Raw genomic sequence first — 16,307 nt, forward strand, 5'->3', positions numbered from 1 at the left:
TATCTTCTCACCCGAATCCTCAATGGACTCAGCGCTTCCCTTGAGCTGAGCAAGACATTTCCTCTCAGATTTCAGGCAGGCCATTGTTGGCGCTCTACGGGTCATTGCATGATGCAGGCTCTGCATTCGTCCAAAGACCCTGAGGCTGGTTCAGACGGAGGCGACGAGCCCACCCATGCTTCAAAGCCAGAGCAGACGCAACATCTGCTGGGGGCAGGACACGACGAACGAGAATGGAGTGATTACACGGGTGCGGACCTAACATTAGGACCAAGGAGGTTGTCGGGGAAACACCCCATATGGTCGGCGATCATGTCGGTCCGATCACTCCTCGACACAGTGCTACTGCTGGTCATCCTGGGCTTGTTGCTGGATCGTGGCTGGCAGGGCCCGTCCAGGTTCGAGGTTGGAGGTGACATAACAGGATTTGGACCACAGAGTGAGCAATGGTTGTGTTGTGACCCTTGGTATCATCTGCTAACTATATGCCTACAGTATCCCAGCAAATCAAAACCTTTACGCCAGATCCTACGTTTGTCCCTGAAAACTACACCGAGTTCTTTACAGACGAAGTCAAAGCCCGGTGGCTGAGCATAGTTCCCAGTAAGCGTTTCCCATCCAGCTAGTCCACATCGCCGCTGCTGATGAGAAGACCCGAAACGCAGAGGGGCTAGGATACGTCAGAATCAACAATACTGGCGACTACAACAACCTCCCCACTCCTCTGAAATACTACCCCGATATTCCACTTTCACAACCTCTGTCACGCACCAGCTGCATTGCTTGCACTCGATCGTTGGGGTCGTGGCGGCCTACGCGTCAGGCGAGCTCGAAAGGATGCCTCAAGACGGGCCGTGGCACATCAGCCACTGCTTCGAATACCTGCGGCAGAGCGTCATGTGCTGCGCCGACGTGGCGCTCGAGGGCCAGCAGACCACCTTCCCGCCGGGGTTCACCGGGAGTGATGGGTGGGATGCGAAGCATGTCTGCAAGGACTACAACCAGGTCCTGGCACATCTGGAGAAGAACCGGGCCAACGACGAGGTCTGGATATCAACTGCGCATGCCGAGGCAGCACAAAAGTGCTGGTGATGGGCTTACGAACCCACAACGTGTCACGATTGTCGGTTTCTTATCCTATGTACTTTGTTTTCTTTTTTCGGGCCCCTTTTTGTCTACTAACTTGATCTTTAACGTCGCTCAACATCGAGTTCTCACATGGCGGTATTCTGGCCCCTCTCTCGCCCGCTGCCTACCCCAATAGAACACCAAACAGATTGCGAGAAGTCTTTGGCGCCGTGCCCGTGCAGTTGCCATACGCAGACTGGCAGCCATTCTCTGCGGCACAGTAGTCGGACGTGTTGCCGCAATAGCCCCTAGTAAAGCATCGAACGACACCCCGTCAGCAGCCGATCCGAATACCTTCATCACTAACACCCTGCCAGAAAAAGGCAGGACAAGAAAAAAAAAAAAGGGGGACAGAAAACCTACGCAGCCGAGCAGCAGCTGACGACGGTCGCGTTGGCCGGACACCGATAGCCGTTCTTGCCGGCGCCCGTCGTGCCGCAGGTGCCGTCGATGGTGACGCTGACGCCCGGCTTGGGCGCGTAGCAGGCGGACGTGCCGTTGGAGTAGCGGGCCTGGCAGCCGGCCGTGGCGAGGCAGAAGGCCTCGGTCGAGCCGCAGTAGCCGTACTGCGAGCAACAGGCCGCCTCGGCCGGGCACGTGTAGCCCGCGTTGGCGGCGCCGCACGTCATGTTGGGCGACACGGCGCGCTCGGAGAGAGACACGGCGCCCGGGTGGTGGCCGAGCTCTGGTACCGCCAGGGCGAAGGCGCCCAGAGGGAGGAGGAGGAGCGTGGCTAGGTGGGTGAGCATGTTGGGCAAAGGTTTTGCTGGTTGAGTTCTGGCTGTGCGATGCAGCCCGGAGAGAAAGGTGCTGGTTTGGCAGGCTTTTAAATGCTTGGCAAGCGGTACAGGGCCAGCATTCGGGCCATCATATGCCTGAGCGGCCGGAAACGGGAAATGCTCATATCAATGATCGTCGATCCGATCAAATCCCATGGTGAAATAACTGCCGGGGCGCGTCGATCCGCCGCATGCGCTGACGCGTCGTTGCGTGGTTCTCCAGCCGGGTATTGCTGAATACAACGTGCTGCTACAGACAGATGAAGAGAAGTCTATATTTACCCGTGCATGTTTGCGTGCAATTTGCTTCCGCCAAGGTCTACGTGGTTGAATTAGGTCGCTTCCACGCAGACTCGGGTAATCTGGGGCCGCCCCCTCGGCAAGGTTATAGTTGTCGGATATTCACCGAGCATCCTATCAGCCCTGCCGATTAGCCGCTACCGACGGCGGGGCTCAGGGGCACAAACAAGACTTGAATGCTGGAATAACTGAACTGGGCTGATCGTCGGACGGCGAGGTCAAAGATGGCAGTCAAGATTGCAACATGCGCAGCCGAGAACATTGAATGAGGCGAGGTGCCGAGTCCCTTACCGACGGGAAGTTACCTCGACCAACACCTCCTCTCAGTTGCGGCTGCGCGGCCGCTCGAATTTCGATTCTGGGTGTTTAACATTCATCCCGTGTGCTCATTTGACGTTTCGTCTTGCCGACCTACCCCGCAGCCTTTCCCTTGGGAGGGCTTTGTGCGATAACAATGCTAGACCAATGCAAAGTCTATTGTCTCGTCGTGTCGACGCCCGTTTCAATGCCTTCGATTGCTCTACAGGACGGTCACCAGCAGGCTTCGGACCCCGAAAGTACTTAGAACGAGGTCGAAGACCGGTCTCCTTCGCGCATGGGCGCTTACGAGGGTGACGTTCCTGAATTTAGCTTGTGATGAGTTGATGAGTTGTGGCTTGAGAATAATGCCCTTGAGCGACGGGAACATTGGTAAGGTGCTGGGCACATCCCGGTGGGCCGAAGAATTCGAACCGTTGGCAGAGACCCCTAGTTGCATCCCTGAACACCACCAGCGCTCTCAGCCGCCATCCTATATCCACAGAGCCCAGCAAGGCCTTGGTTCATATTCCACCTATTGCATTGTGGGCTAATCGCTTGTCGCTGGAAGCGAAGTGCATATAACAACAACAGTATCCATTTCGATCGCGCAGTTCTAGCCCCAATACCACCCCTGAACAGGCACATTCCGTCACTCACCAGCAACCTAGTAGTTAGACTAGGTCTTTTCCGGCCTACCTAAGCTTGGTCGATGCACAAGTGCTTCGCGCCCCGCAGAGCCAGCTGGACTGGCATCGCTTGTGATAAAGCGAAGCTTAAAGATGAGCTCCGGAAAGTGTTACATACACACAGTGTAGGTATACACTGACGGAGCGAAGCTAAGCTTCGCTTGTATTCCGTATTGCTGGGCTTTTTCCTCTAAGTTTTCTGTACGGGGACTGGTCAAGAGGGTCGAGTCATGTGACTAGTGCGGTTTGCACAGTGTCAATTTCTTTGTAAATTACCGCACAGCTTTGCTTCACACTTACGGAGTCAGACAGGCGCCTTAGGGTATTTTACCCAGGCAGCAGAGCCTCTCCGGCCAGACCACTTGTTTTCAGCACAGCCAAGAACCGCTTCATGAAAGGCCAATCCTGCCTCTTCAACTTCGCATCCGCTAGCCCAAACATGCGGCTTCCTCAACACTAGCTGAGCCATGACCAGCTCTTCAGCCGCCCGCAGGGGCCTAGCCGACATGCCCGTCGAGCTGGTCCGGCATATCTGTACCTTTCTGCATCCGCCCTGTTTCACAGCCCCTCCACAATGCCGTGGCCAGCGCGGAGAGAAGGTCTCCCTCTCGCGCCTCTCAAAGGCATGCCGAAGTCTCCGCGACATTGTCCAACCGTTCGTCTTCCACTGCTTTCCGGAGCTGGATCAGACCTCTCTTGTGCGACTCGCACGCGCCGTCATCGCGCGGCCAGATCTTGCCCAGCACATGAAGGTCATCGGCGTGTACGACCTAGGCGGCCTCCCCGACGGAGAGAAGCGCTTCGTCGAGGAAGCCAGCCTCCACCTCCGCCTCCCCGACGGAGAGAAGCGCTTCGTCGAGGAAGCCATCCTCAACCTCGGCCTCACCGCCGTAGCCAGGCGCTGGAACACCAGCAACGAAGGCCAGTACCGGCACCTACCGCTCGAACTCGTGCTCCTGCACGCGCCCAATCTCGAGCACCTGCGCATCCCGCTCGAGTACGAATGGGACCCGCACAAAATCCGGCAGCTGCTCGCCGGTACCGGCCGGCCCGCCTGGCTGACCAAGCTACGCTCGCTCGACATCGGGCACCACTTCTTCAAGGACGAGCGCTTCACGGTCTCCGCCGCCGCCCTCCGCGCCCTGCTGCAGGCCGCGCCCAACCTGGAGGCCCTGTGCCTACCGACGCCCAACTGCGTCGGCGGCGGCGGCGGCGGCGTGTTCCCGCAGCCGATGCGCCGCCTGCGCCGGCTGTACTTCAAGTGCAACTGCTTTGTCGACCCGGCGCTGCTCGCGGACATGCTCGAGGACGCGCCGGGCCTCGAGGTCGTCGCGCTGCACTGGGACGCGCGCGCGTTCGTGCTTCTTGGCGACCGGACGGTGGCAGACGCGTGGGATGCGCTGGCGCGCAGGAGGGATTCGCTGAGGGAGATCCGGTTGGATGTGCTGAAGTCTACGTCGCTGGGCTGGGGGGACGGGGGCTGGGATTCGCTGGTGGGGTTTGAGAGGCTGGAGGTGCTGAAGGTGGATGGGCATGCGTTGGGCGCGTTGCGGGCGGTGTGGGAGAGGAGGAACCGGCATACGGGGTGGATAGCTTCTTGTCGGGCATGTTTCCGCCGGGCATTCGTGAGGTGACCTTTTGGCGGCTGGATGGACTAGCCATGCGGGCGGCAATGCAGATGTTTGCGAAGGTTGTGGCCCTTGGGAGGTACCCCAAGCTGGTGAAGGTTACGCTGGCCCCGTCGGAGTTGACGGATCGATGGGGGTTGAATGAATGGACAAACTTCGAGGCGTGGACGCAGGTGAGGGCGGAGCTGGAGGAGAAGTTTGCGAAGGGCGGTGTGACTTTCGAGATCAAGAGGGACTCGCCCTATTGGACTGCTTCTTATCTACCAGATTAGATGCTCTTTTTTAAAAGGCAGATTGTCTTGTGACTCGATCACAGCGGCTTGCATTTGGACGACTCACTCTGGCAAGGAAAGCATCGCATTCATCATATAGTTCTATTACCATCATATAGTTCTATTACCGAATACCCCGACTTGCCTGGCTCATCAGTTGGTGATGTCAGCGAGCAGTGTAAGCTCATGCGGAATTGAATGAGCCTCACCATCAACGTTCACTGACAATTGTGTTTTTGGCCGGCAGTGTTCCGGCCCCTCACGTGCCCGAGTTATTCAGAGAACCAGAGACTCCCGCATCTAGGACCATTCATTGGAAGTGCGGACAGCGTCATATCGCGACTTTCGCCCGTAACCAGGTTTATCTCTTGCTCAACACCATCGTGGCATCCAACCATCATGGCATCCAACCCTCCGTGCCGACCCCTTAACTCATGCCCTCCACACCAGCATCCTCAGCATATCGCTCGCTAAAAGGACGGGCATTGATTTCGGATTTGATGACTCGGAAGAGCAGATGGCAAGAACGGCGGCAGATGCATTTCAGTTGATTAGCCATCCAAGGAAGCGAGCAGTCCAATGCAGGGCAGGAATTGAATCTTGTCTGAAGGGTGCTCATGGTTGGCTCACTGAATAGAGCCATGTAGCCATGTATTGGCATGGCGGCATGTTCTAGCTTCGTCGCAACCCGGGCGGGCGCAAATGGTTTCCTGCGACTTTCTGTCTGGCTGAACTCCTACGTAGGAGGGGGGCCAGAAGCCTGTCTAAGCTGGCATCTTGCGGCATTATTCTCGGTCTGGCTTGGTACCTCGTGATCTAAGCAATGGGGAAATAGTCTCCTCGTCCAGGGAAAGTCCTTGCTATGGTGTCCATCCAAGTCTTCTTACAGTTTGCCGTGAAGACTTGGATTTAAGGTCGTCATAAACGACCGCTTTTCTCATCATGTTCTCGCTTCAGCGACTCAATGACAGGGCTCGCAATGTTACGCGACTTCTTTGCAAGGGGTGGGTTTCCGGCCGACGCCTCTCTTCAACACGACCTCTGGAGCGTTCCGAAGCGCCATGGTGTAGGATACCAAGAGGTCGAATTCGATGGCGAGACAGGTGGGGAATCTGGGCAGGATAGGAGGAACGTTCGGCTGAGCAATACGTTTACAGCTCGTTGCTGAAAAAGGCGATGGGAGGGGCCGGAAAGGCAGTTAGTGCGCTGCCGAAGGTCAAACGACTCGAGTTGCTGTCCAGTCATGGGGGGCAAGGTTGCCGAGCAGCACCACGATAGCACCTCAGTGACAAGTTTGCCCATGGTGACCGGTTTGGTGCACATTGGAAGGTTTGGGCGAGTCGCTTCCGGGGATTAGTGAACAGGACGAGCGAACACCGGGGCCAGGAATTGACGCTGGAAATGCGACTTCACCAACATGTCGTCCCCTGCCCCGTCAAGAGATCTGTCTGCGAGCCCCAGCGAATGTGGGGGTCATCGAAAACGGGCGTGTCATGACTCGCAAACGGAATAGCGTTGTTCTGGGCACCGCACACCGAGGGAGGTTAACCGTTCCTGGAGTCGGTGAGTTGGGCCTCGGATGCAGCCCCGGCATTCTCAATGCAGCGGGTGACGGCGAAAGGGGAAACCCGGAGTGTTCGTCGGAGATGGGCTGAATATGGTGACCGTGAGAGGCTGGAATCAACGGTGCGAAGGACGCAGCACTTCTGTTTTGACGACCGCGGCAAACCTGACAGCGGCGGGCGGGGGCACGTGTAGGGCGGTCGTGGAAGCGTCAGGGGGCAGGCATCTCGAGGTTTCTGGATCGGGCGGGCTGGTCGGAGATATAATTGCACTAGTGGAGATAGCTGTGCTTTTGGCATGCATGCATGGAACCATTCGAATGCCACCCACTGCTCCACGCAGCCCAGGAGTATGGAGTGGCAGTTCACATGTCGTCGATAAATGCGCATGAAACGGATAGCTGGGCCCTCCTGGCCCCACATTTGCCGAGTGGGACCTGCGCCTGGAGGAGCGCTGCCAGCCAGCCAAACCACCCACGTGCAAGCTGGTGCAATATCGAGCTCGCGGGACAACTTTCCTCTTTCATCACCGCGGCCCCAACGTCCAGGCACTCCATGGGACGCTCCCGCAGACCCGGGGGAACACTTTATTTTTCGTAAGGCCAATCGAAGGTCTGGACCTGCGCATTCATGCTCTGCGGTCGGCTGGAAGCGACCCTAGGACAAGCCAATAATGGGCGCCCTGTTGGACCTTGGTCGGGTCCATCGCCTCGCATCTGCACGTTGCGCAGCACGAAGAAATGTGGCAGCGGTTGCGATCGAGGGGTTCTCTCTGCCTGTTTCCCCCCACCCGCCCCCCGCTGACCGTCGTTCGCTCGCCCCTTATTTCGCAACCCCCCTACATCATCCTCCACCCGGACCCCTAGAATCTCTCGCGCCACGTGTGAGCGTGGTCTAGGAGCTTCGGCTAATTATGCATGGCCGTCGATATTGAGGAACTGATCATCGCTCCCTTCCGGGAGGTCGTTGACCGCGGCAAGGAAGCCGTCGCCAATGCCGAGGCCGCCCGCGGGGAATCCGGCGATGGCGATGGCAATGGCAATGACACGGCGCAGCGGATGGCCAAGGCGGGGAAGGCCGTGGTGCGGGAGGGCGAGCGGGCATTGAAGCGTCTACAGCCTCTATGGAACGACCAAGTCGAGAAGTACGGCGACACCTTCAAGGCGGCAATGAGCAAGAATGGTGAGTAGGACCCTCCGCCCGCCGCCGCCGTTGCGTGGCGCTGACGCGGGCGGCGCAGACGAGATCGAGGACAAGCGGCGCAAGCTCGAGGACCTCCTGTACGATTTTGAGGACTACGTCGAAATCGACACCTTCGACGAGGGCCGCTTCACTGAGCTCCAGGGTGCCGCCAAGTCACTTGCGCTCCACGTCCTCGACATCATCAAGCGGTTGAAGCTAGACGGCGTCCCCGTCAGCCCGCCTCCCAAAGTGACGGCATTTCCTCCCTTGCCTCCGCTGCCCCCCGGTGCCTTGCTGCAAGGAGCCGTAAAGCCGCCTTCTCGGACATCAACCACCAGGTCTCAACAGTCGGCGCCGAGAGCCACCGCTCGCAGCAATCATGACGTCCCGCCGTCGCCGGTTGAGCCGTCGTCCCGCATTTCGCGAGCGCCCAGCGCCGTGTCAAACGGCGGCAACTCAGATTCTCGGAGGAGGAGGCTCACACCGCAGGGCCTTTACAGAAGGGACACTACCGTCAGCCACGCATCGTCTCATTACAGCGTCGAGACGTTGCCGCCATATCCAAGCGAAGAATTCAATACGGCTGCTCCGGGGTTCGAGATCCCGCCCCCGGTCAGGCCTTCTCATTCCGTCCACGAGGGCTCGGCCGAGAGTCCCCAGGACACCGGGCCCCAGCCGCCTGCTCCGGGAGACCGCATCCAAGCAGCAGCACCCCGACCGGGTCAACGGCGCTCGTCCACGCCAGATGTCCTGGCCTCTCGCGGCAGCGCCACGCGTCTCGCGCATGACCCCACCACCCCCACGAGCCCAGACGGCAGCGGCGTTGACACTCCCAGCTTCCCGCTTACGCGGACGACAGCATGGGTGAGCGACCAGGCGGCCGCCACGGCGTCGCCGCGTTTGACGACCCGGCCGCTGCCCATCCGCGAGGCCGTCATTCCCGAGGGCCAGGTCGTGACCACCAGGAGCAGCTTCACAAACAACGAAGCGCTCGCCCCCGGCCGACCCTTGAGTCCCTTTCAGACGCCTGACGGAGGCGGCCGGACTTCATCACTATCATCGGCGCCGCCGCCACCACCTCTCAGTCTGCCCTCGGCGGCTGCCGAGATTGACCAGGGCCTCATGGCCAGCGAGGACTGGAAGACGGTCATATCGGAGCCCAACTCAAGCTCCCGCGCTTTGCACTCCGTGTCGTCGCGCGAGCCCGACTGCAGCATCGGGCCCAAGAGCTCGCTATACCAGATGAAGGGCTTCTGCGAAGGGGCACAGGCGTTCAAGCAAGGGGGTCATCTGCAGGGTGTCAAGAAGGTGCAAGGATACGTCGCGGTGGGTAATGCTTCGTCTGCCTCCGTCTTGATCTCCTTGTGGTGAATTCTAACCTCTCGGCCTGCCAGGGTGTGACAACACAAACCGGGAAATGTATCAGCTGTGGATACGCTCACCAGTACAACGAGCTGTCCCTGGACGTCAACTGGGACCGTAAGCCGCCTCAAGCTCCCCCACCCTTTCCCCCATACTCCCGGGCTCGCCACTGACCCCCGCTGCCACAGCCAAGGCAAACTTCTCCAGTTCCAAGGTCCGCTTCCGCATTCGCTTCCTGTACAAGTCCCACCTGGTGACCGAGCGGCTGCCCGAGGCCTACTACGGCTGCCTGTTCTGCGCGCAGACGGGCTCGGTCGTGCGCGAGGGCGACGCCACCGTGTTCCCAGACTCGGACGCGCTATTCCGCCACCTCGCGCGGCACCCGCAGCCGCTACCCGAGGTGCCCGGTGTCACGGTGCTCTACGGCAAGGAGTTCGCCCCGGACGACCAGCGGCTCAACGACTTCGACGTGCACTTCCTCGAGCCGCCGGACGCCGACCTCGGCATCCCCACCCACCTCGCCGCCGAAATCGCCCGCCTGCCCGTCGCCACGGCCACCAAGATGCACGTGCAGCGGTACGGCGAGAAGAAGCTGCCTCGCCCGGACGGCGTCTCAGAGAAGGGCCTCCTGCAGTTCTTCATCGGCGCCCGCATCGTCGGCGTCGAGTTTCCCGTCAGGTGGGGCGGCAAGTGGGCGAGGGGCTGGCACGACGGCCAGTGGGGCGCATTCCCGGCCAAGTGCATCGAGTTGGAGAAGCCGCGGCGCAACGAGACGCCGCCGCTGATGACCCAGGCAGCCGGCGCCACGACGGTCAGCGTGGTGACGCGGTGGAAGTGGGATCCGCGCGACGCGGCCGACAAGGGGTGGCTGGCGTTCGACAAGGGCGAGACCATCACCAACGTGGGGTGGATCGACAGGGAGCACTGGTGCTGGAGCGGCACCAATCGCAAGGGGCAGTTGGGCCTGTTCCCGCGCAGCCACGTCCAGTTCGACAAGGTGAAAGAGGATGCCCCGGCGCCCATCGGCACGCCGCTCGTGCGCCCGAGCACTGCGGGCGGGCCGGGCAAGGCGAAGCGGGGATTCTTTGGTCGGAACAAGAATGCGTCGGTAGCGCCCAGCTCGGCGTCGTCTATCAGCGGCGGCTCGAGCGTGTTGGAGATTCATATCTGACTGCGTACTTGTATAGGAAGAAACGGGTTGGGCGTTCTGTCTATGAGCCTGTTTTATACCCTCCGGCTGTAGGGGGCTGTACTAGACTCGAGGATCCGCTCGCTGTGCTTTTACACTGGTATTTATTTGGTGGCATTCATTGGTGGGATACATGGGTTCTGGTTCAGGATGCCTGGTGCAATAAACGGAACGAGAATCCTATTGTTAGTGTTTATCTTGATGTGAACAACTCGTTCTTGTCTGACTGCTACAGGCCCTCATCCGTAACATCGCTTGCCTTCCCCTTTGCGCCGGGCGAACCCCCAAAACCACTACCATACCTCCCGCTGATACGCACTCGTTTCATGACCGCATTCATCCGCGCCACCTCGTCCACCGTGAGAGGAAGAAGGTGCTGCTCTTGTTGGGGTTGATAACGCTTCCCGTAATGTTCCACGCCGACCTCCATGGCAGCGATAAGTCACTAGGGTGTACTTGTAAGCGTATGTGATAGGAGTTCGGCTGTTGCTCATCTTCAAAAATGCATCGCAGTCACACGAGCAGCAACCACATCAGGCTATAGTCCGTCTCTGATCCGGAGTTCGAACTCCCGAGCTGAGGTGGTACACAACCACATAAGTACTTACGGATTACGCACCATGACATCCCCTGCTGAAAAAAGAGGGCAGGGCATGGGGAGATGGGCTGAAGTCTACGGCCGAACTTGCTTCGTCATTACTTCATTCTTGTGGAGGTTGTAAGTAAACGAGCCGGCAGTTGAGCATCACTCCTGCGGTAGCCCGCGTCGAAAGTTCGATCCTTCATGGCTCTTGGATGTCATTGTGGAGCCCCTCTCTGTCGTGACGTCTCCAAGCCGCCCAAGCCGCCGTTGCTGGCGGTAAGTGGTTAAGTCGAAAGAAGTCGGCAACGCTCCGATCTTCTCTGGCATTGGTGCTTGCATTGCCTTGATATGTAAGTGTAATTGACCCCACGCGGTTGTCAACTGCGCTTGCAGCAAGTGCAAAGGGAAAAGCATTACACTGGTGGCCCCTGGAGGTGCGAACCCATTACCGACTATTCGTGGCTTCGTAGTCAGTGGTCACTGCGTAAAAAGGGGCGCCGGACCCGTTTCCCGGGATCGAGTCATCATGTTGACATCATGATCCCACTTCATGACGAGCCGCAACCGCCTCAACACAGGGTTCGTCTCGGATTTGGTGCAGGGCACCTGTATGGCAGACGGGTATATAAGGGTCTCCTTCTTCCCAGTTGGAACGGTGTTCTTCCCCTCCATCGCACCATCAAAGACATAAGCAGAAGATTTTTAGCCTATCACGAACAGACCAGCCCAGAACACCATGTCCGGCACTGAGAACACCAACCCCGGCAACTTTGCCAACCGGTACGCGCCGTCGCCTTTCCCCAATGCCGTCCCAACCGGCTTCACTAACACATTTGTCTCCCAGCCCCAAGGAGGAGGTCCGGGAGATTGCGTCCAAGGGCGGCCAGGCCAGCCATAGCGGCGGCTTCGCCAGCATGGATCCGGACAAGCAGGTACGCACCGCTTCCAACTGACTCCCATCTAGATCCCCCTCGACCAGAAATTCGCAGCACCCCTGAAGCAGTCACTGACGTCACCACGTGGGTACCAGCGCGAGATCGCTTCGATGGGCGGCCAGGCTTCCTCCGGCAGCTTCGAGCCCGGCAGCGAGCGGGCGCGCGAGGCAGGCCGTAAGGGCGGCTCCCGCACTGGCACCGGCGGCGGCAGTGACGACGCCGAGTAGAACGGGCGTGACATCATAATCTGGGACTGGGGGTGTCTCGGCGCAGGCTGTGTATGATTAGGCACCGGACTGGGTCGGTCGGGAAGAGTTCTTCGTCTTCCTTTAGCGCGCAGTGTCCGAGAGCACAATGGATGGTTGGGCTGTTATCCTGCCCGGTTTTTACTGTGCGTGGTCAGCACGGCGATGCTAGAGTGTTGCTCTTGCTGCCTTGTATTGTCTTCAAAGTAAGAGGGCCGATCCGGTTTTATTGGTGGTTGTGGTGCAAGCCTCGTAAGAAGTACGATGAGCGCAACATATTCAACTACAATCGCCGAAGGTAGACAGAATTGAGGTACTTTCCGGTCTTCCGTCGTACGCCCTGTAGTCGCTTCAGCCCGTTGTAACCTCGGCATCGTGGCCGAGGCCTTCCAACACCAATGCGATGCAACGGCTTGGCTTCCGCGGTCCCACTCCCGACCCAGCGCGCCGGAGGGGGCCGGAGACCAATGGCGTTCGGTAGGTGCCGGGCCGAGCTGCCCGATGCCTAGACTCGGACAGCCTTGGGTGGTACTCAGTGGGCAAGAGGTAATCTTGGCTGACAACTCAAGGTCTGGGGTGTCTCAGCATTTGAGGCTAGTGACTCTGCGGCATAACGTGGCTGCGCGACTAACACCACCAGGACTCGCTGTCCGGTAGATTTCTAACTGCCGAGAGCTGTTCCAGGTGGGAAGCAGCATGTGGCTATTTAGCCTTTTGTGCTCGCCAACCATTTGGCTTGTGGCGTCGTATCACCGGGATTCCAATCCACACAATGTCGATGGAACAGTAGCAAGCAGTAGTAGAATCATAGAACAAGCAGTTCCTCGCCATCTGGAGACTTCTTCTTGTGCCCTGTTGGGTCCTCTTCAGCCTCCCTACCTGAATTCGGTCCAACGTCCACCATGGTATCGACTGGCCCGATGCACTTGGCGTTTCTTCTGGCGACGATCTCTGTTCTTTTGCGCGGTGGATCTGCCATTGACCCGCCGGCGCGCACCGATGTGCCACCCCCTCCCCTCCCGACAGGATGCTTCTTGAACTCGGTGTTGAACCCTCTATGGGAAATCTCACAGCTCCAGCACAAGGACTCCTCTTTGAGTCTCGTCCTGGCCAACCCAGCTGATCAATCAGTCTTCTACTGTGCGGGAACCAAGAGGGAAAACAGCAACCTGATCCAGCCCACATGCGAGACAGATCGTAATCATACCGCTGCTAACGTGACGTTGCTCTTCAACCCACCTCTTCGCAGTCTGAGTATTGAACAAACTTGGATTTGCACCGACAACCAGCATATGACCCCGTAAGTCTCACACTCAGAAAGCATGTAATCTACTTACGCTTGCAAAGCTGATTTTCTGCCAGCACCACGTTCCACGGTACGGGCAACACCACCCTGACTTCGTCCTGCCCCGAGGCATCCTGCCTCCCGGCCACGGAGGTTCGCGTCTATGCGTCGCTTCAAAGCCCAGTGTCGTTTTCCCCTGTGATGCCGCCGCCCCCTCCTGGCCACGACCACCCCGGCTGCAAGAGGGCGTCGGGGTCACCGACCTGGACCGTGTCCGGGTTTCGATGGGACACGGGAGCCGTGCCGGTCTACAACCCGGATGTGCCCATCCAGCAGTACAGGCCAGGCTACGCGCTTCACCTGGGACTGATCAACCCCGCGACTGGCCAGAACATGACTTGTGTACAGACCATCGGGACTTGGGCCCAGGCCAACCAGAGCGGCTCGCCGTACGAAATGCCCTTCTGGGGCCTCGACAAACCACTGTGGCAGGAGTGCGTTGACACGCACTGGACAAATCAGTTCATCAATAACTACAACACTTGGACCAACGTGCTACTTGACCCGGACACGCGCCGTTTGTACGTGGATCAGACATGGTACTGCGACGACGAGGGACCCGAGCATCCGTGAGTGTTCCATGTCTGCCAACCGAAACCTGAAACACCCACCGTCAGTTTTTTAAAGGGCTAATTAATCGCCGCTTATTGCTCAGTATCCAATATACAGCCAACGGCTCCGTCCCCATCCCCCCTCTGCACTGCGTCCCGCGCACCAGCCTTGACGAGTTCGACCCCTTCACCAACGTCGTCGTCAACGGCAGCACCTGCACGGCGGACAGCCCCTTTCCCGTCTCGGGCACGCTCGTCTCGCAGTACACCATGGCGCCGTACGCCCTCACGCTCCCGCGGCCGGCCGCGAAGCGGTGCACGGCCGACTCGCTCAACCCGGACCTGCGCTACATCCGGCTGTACGCGCCGCTGCAGTTCGAGTACCGGTCCTACAAGACGCTGCGGGACGGCGAGGGCCTCGTCGCGGGCCGACTGGAGTTCCTGCTCTGGAACGTCGGCCAGGACACGGAGCTGGCCTGCGACGGCTGGAACGGCCGGCTCAACAGCAACGCTAGCATCGGGCAGTACGACCCGGACTACTGGTTCGACTGCCGCGAGGAGCTAGACGTCGGCCAGAGCACGGAGGATCCGAACCGCCTGCGCACGCGCTATGCCCGTGTGAATTTTGATGTCGGTGCCTCGCTGCTCAGGGTGAATATCTCCTGGACGTGTGATGACGAGTCGCCCGGGAGAAAGTAAGTCAAACAAGGGTCTTGTGTGCCTTTGTCTCTCGTTACCGTACGGCAAAGATGAGAGACCGCTCACAAGCCTGCTCGATAGCGTAACCTTCGAGGCGCTTTCCGAGGCAAAGCTGCCCACGCTCAATTGCACAGTGGCCGACGCTGGAACGGAGGACGAGGCGACGTTGTGTACTTGGCCAGATCGGTGGAAAAGCCAGGACCTGCCGATGCCTTTCGTGAGCTTCCGGGCGTATTAGTCGCCGTGGGGGAAGCGTGTAGCTTAATCTTTACAGTCAAATTGGGATCTTCGATTCGGCCCCGCCAGGAACACGAAGAGCGTTTTCAAGAGCGTGTACTAGGAAAGAAGAGAATTCTAGGCAGAGTGCCGAGTTAAAAGCATGGATTGTCATAGGAGCGAGTGCTAGAAGCGTGCGACGACACGGGTACTCGAGCACGTAGACCAGTTCACAGGCTGCCCTTGGAGCTCATGGACTTGCCGGGGAAGATGATCTGGTCGCTGAAGAACTGAGAGGACCACAAGCGAATCAATCCTCAGAACAGCGCCCGGTGTCTGGTTGACTGGGTGAAAGCCAGGGCACACGCCAGTAGTCTGAAAGGCGGTGAAGGTATAGTCCAAGGCCCCTGGTAAGATTACTCAAAGTCTGGCCGGAAACTAATTACACGGAACCAGTGGGGATTACAGTTTGCGTTACTAATCCTATTTTCCCCTCGGACTCGGGCTGGATGTGCCTCTCTATATTCGGTTTATCGGTTTAAGGCAACTGGCGGAAAGTGGTAGCGCTGTGCGAGAGCAGGGCCTCTCCTCCCTTATTATCCCCTACTTCTATACAATTACTTCTGTTGCCTTCTCCCATCAAAGTAATTTTCTCCAGTCGGTGGCATATGTGACTTCTCCCAAAGTTCCGTATGGTAAACCGCATCCTCCCAGAGTAGCCATAGTCTCAAAAGTCCGTTTGTCTCTATTAAGTGCAACAATCATCCGTCTTCCAGAGTGCCGTGCAACACCTTGCAAGCCCTGCTAGAACCCGTGTAAGCTAGTCTCTGCTGTCTCTGCCAGAACGGGGCGCCCTGCGCGAGCGACCTCGACGACGACTTAATGATCTCTCCTCCAAAACAGCCAGATTAGACCTTGGACGCCATCTTCAGGACGCTTTACGCCTTGACCTTTCTTCATCAAGCGTAATAACTCGCCGGTGGTCTTGGATAGGCAGGCACTGCACCAAGCCTGCAAGCCCCTGGAGCGCCCCTGAGGTGAGACTTTACGCCCTAAATGACTACAGCGGCCAGTTTCATGGCGAAGCATGCCGATACTGCTCATTTGATCCAAACTTGTTTATGAACGAACACTCGAAGTTGTTGACTTCTTTCAGGGGTTTCAAGCTGGTGAGGGAAGGGGTGTCGTTGTCCGCTTACATAATCATGCCACTTACACCGACAATGGCGATGCCAAGATGACGGGGGGTTCCGGGGGTATCGTGAGCTGACTGCAGATCACCGCAACGGAACAGTCTCCGAACTGGCGAGATCAAGGCGTAGTTTAGCCGAGCAACTACCGCTAA

At 58.5% G+C, this 16,307-nt stretch overlaps 6 protein-coding genes across 6 annotated transcripts; 5 read left to right on the forward strand and 1 right to left on the reverse strand.

Moving 5' to 3' along the window:
- Positions 1 to 312: 312 nt before the first annotated feature.
- Positions 313 to 1,092, forward strand: THITE_2087701 (uncharacterized protein; the record flags this gene model as incomplete). The annotated part of the gene is made up of 4 exons (XM_003652517.1): positions 313 to 439; positions 496 to 603; positions 666 to 679; positions 775 to 1,092. The coding sequence occupies 4 exons, from the start codon at positions 313 to 315 to the stop codon at positions 1,090 to 1,092; spliced, it is 567 nt and encodes a 188-aa protein (XP_003652565.1).
- A 395-nt stretch (positions 1,093 to 1,487) lies between these two features.
- On the reverse strand, positions 1,488 to 1,877 carry THITE_2128319 (carbohydrate-binding module family 18 protein; the record flags this gene model as incomplete). The annotated part of the gene is made up of 1 exon (XM_003652518.1): positions 1,488 to 1,877. The coding sequence occupies one exon, from the start codon at positions 1,875 to 1,877 to the stop codon at positions 1,488 to 1,490; it is 390 nt and encodes a 129-aa protein (XP_003652566.1).
- Positions 1,878 to 4,416: 2,539 nt separating this feature from the next.
- Positions 4,417 to 5,006, forward strand: THITE_2114196 (uncharacterized protein). Its single transcript, XM_003652519.1, has one exon. It carries the CDS (start codon positions 4,426 to 4,428, stop codon positions 4,825 to 4,827), a length of 402 nt encoding a protein of 133 aa, XP_003652567.1. The 5' UTR covers positions 4,417 to 4,425; the 3' UTR covers positions 4,828 to 5,006.
- A 2,332-nt stretch (positions 5,007 to 7,338) lies between these two features.
- Positions 7,339 to 10,643, forward strand: THITE_2114197 (uncharacterized protein). Its single transcript, XM_003652520.1, has 4 exons — positions 7,339 to 7,837; positions 7,896 to 9,163; positions 9,232 to 9,316; positions 9,388 to 10,643. Exons 1-4 carry the CDS (start codon positions 7,573 to 7,575, stop codon positions 10,368 to 10,370), a joined length of 2,601 nt encoding a protein of 866 aa, XP_003652568.1. The 5' UTR covers positions 7,339 to 7,572; the 3' UTR covers positions 10,371 to 10,643.
- A 946-nt stretch (positions 10,644 to 11,589) lies between these two features.
- On the forward strand, positions 11,590 to 12,317 carry THITE_2114198 (uncharacterized protein). Its single transcript, XM_003652521.1, has 3 exons — positions 11,590 to 11,751; positions 11,816 to 11,903; positions 12,002 to 12,317. Exons 1-3 carry the CDS (start codon positions 11,708 to 11,710, stop codon positions 12,131 to 12,133), a joined length of 264 nt encoding a protein of 87 aa, XP_003652569.1. The 5' UTR covers positions 11,590 to 11,707; the 3' UTR covers positions 12,134 to 12,317.
- Positions 12,318 to 13,053: 736 nt separating this feature from the next.
- Positions 13,054 to 15,256, forward strand: THITE_152269 (uncharacterized protein; the record flags this gene model as incomplete). The annotated part of the gene is made up of 4 exons (XM_003652522.1): positions 13,054 to 13,451; positions 13,514 to 14,065; positions 14,152 to 14,742; positions 15,199 to 15,256. The coding sequence occupies 4 exons, from the start codon at positions 13,054 to 13,056 to the stop codon at positions 15,254 to 15,256; spliced, it is 1,599 nt and encodes a 532-aa protein (XP_003652570.1).
- Positions 15,257 to 16,307: the final 1,051 nt, after the last annotated feature.

The sequence above is a fragment of the Thermothielavioides terrestris genome, chromosome 2, assembly GCF_000226115.1.
Source record: "Thermothielavioides terrestris NRRL 8126 chromosome 2, complete sequence".
In the NCBI taxonomy this organism is placed as follows: domain Eukaryota; kingdom Fungi; phylum Ascomycota; class Sordariomycetes; order Sordariales; family Chaetomiaceae; genus Thermothielavioides; species Thermothielavioides terrestris.

What these genes read in the sequence shown, in the direction of transcription:
- THITE_2114196 (XM_003652519.1), top strand. Translation starts at nt 4,426, where the DNA reads ATGCGCCGCCTGCGCCGGCTGTACTTCAAGTGCAACTGCTTTGTCGAC.
- THITE_2114197 (XM_003652520.1), top strand. Translation starts at nt 7,573, where the DNA reads ATGGCCGTCGATATTGAGGAACTGATCATCGCTCCCTTCCGGGAGGTC. An exon ending in GGCGGCAATGAGCAAGAATG is followed by an intron (nt 7,838 to 7,895) that starts GTGAGTAGGACC and finishes CGGGCGGCGCAG; the next exon opens with ACGAGATCGAGGACAAGCGG. An exon ending in CCTGGACGTCAACTGGGACC is followed by an intron (nt 9,317 to 9,387) that starts GTAAGCCGCCTC and finishes CCGCTGCCACAG; the next exon opens with CCAAGGCAAACTTCTCCAGT.
- THITE_2114198 (XM_003652521.1), top strand. Translation starts at nt 11,708, where the DNA reads ATGTCCGGCACTGAGAACACCAACCCCGGCAACTTTGCCAACCG. An exon ending in CCCGGCAACTTTGCCAACCG is followed by an intron (nt 11,752 to 11,815) that starts GTACGCGCCGTC and finishes TTTGTCTCCCAG; the next exon opens with CCCCAAGGAGGAGGTCCGGG. An exon ending in GCATGGATCCGGACAAGCAG is followed by an intron (nt 11,904 to 12,001) that starts GTACGCACCGCT and finishes CGTGGGTACCAG; the next exon opens with CGCGAGATCGCTTCGATGGG.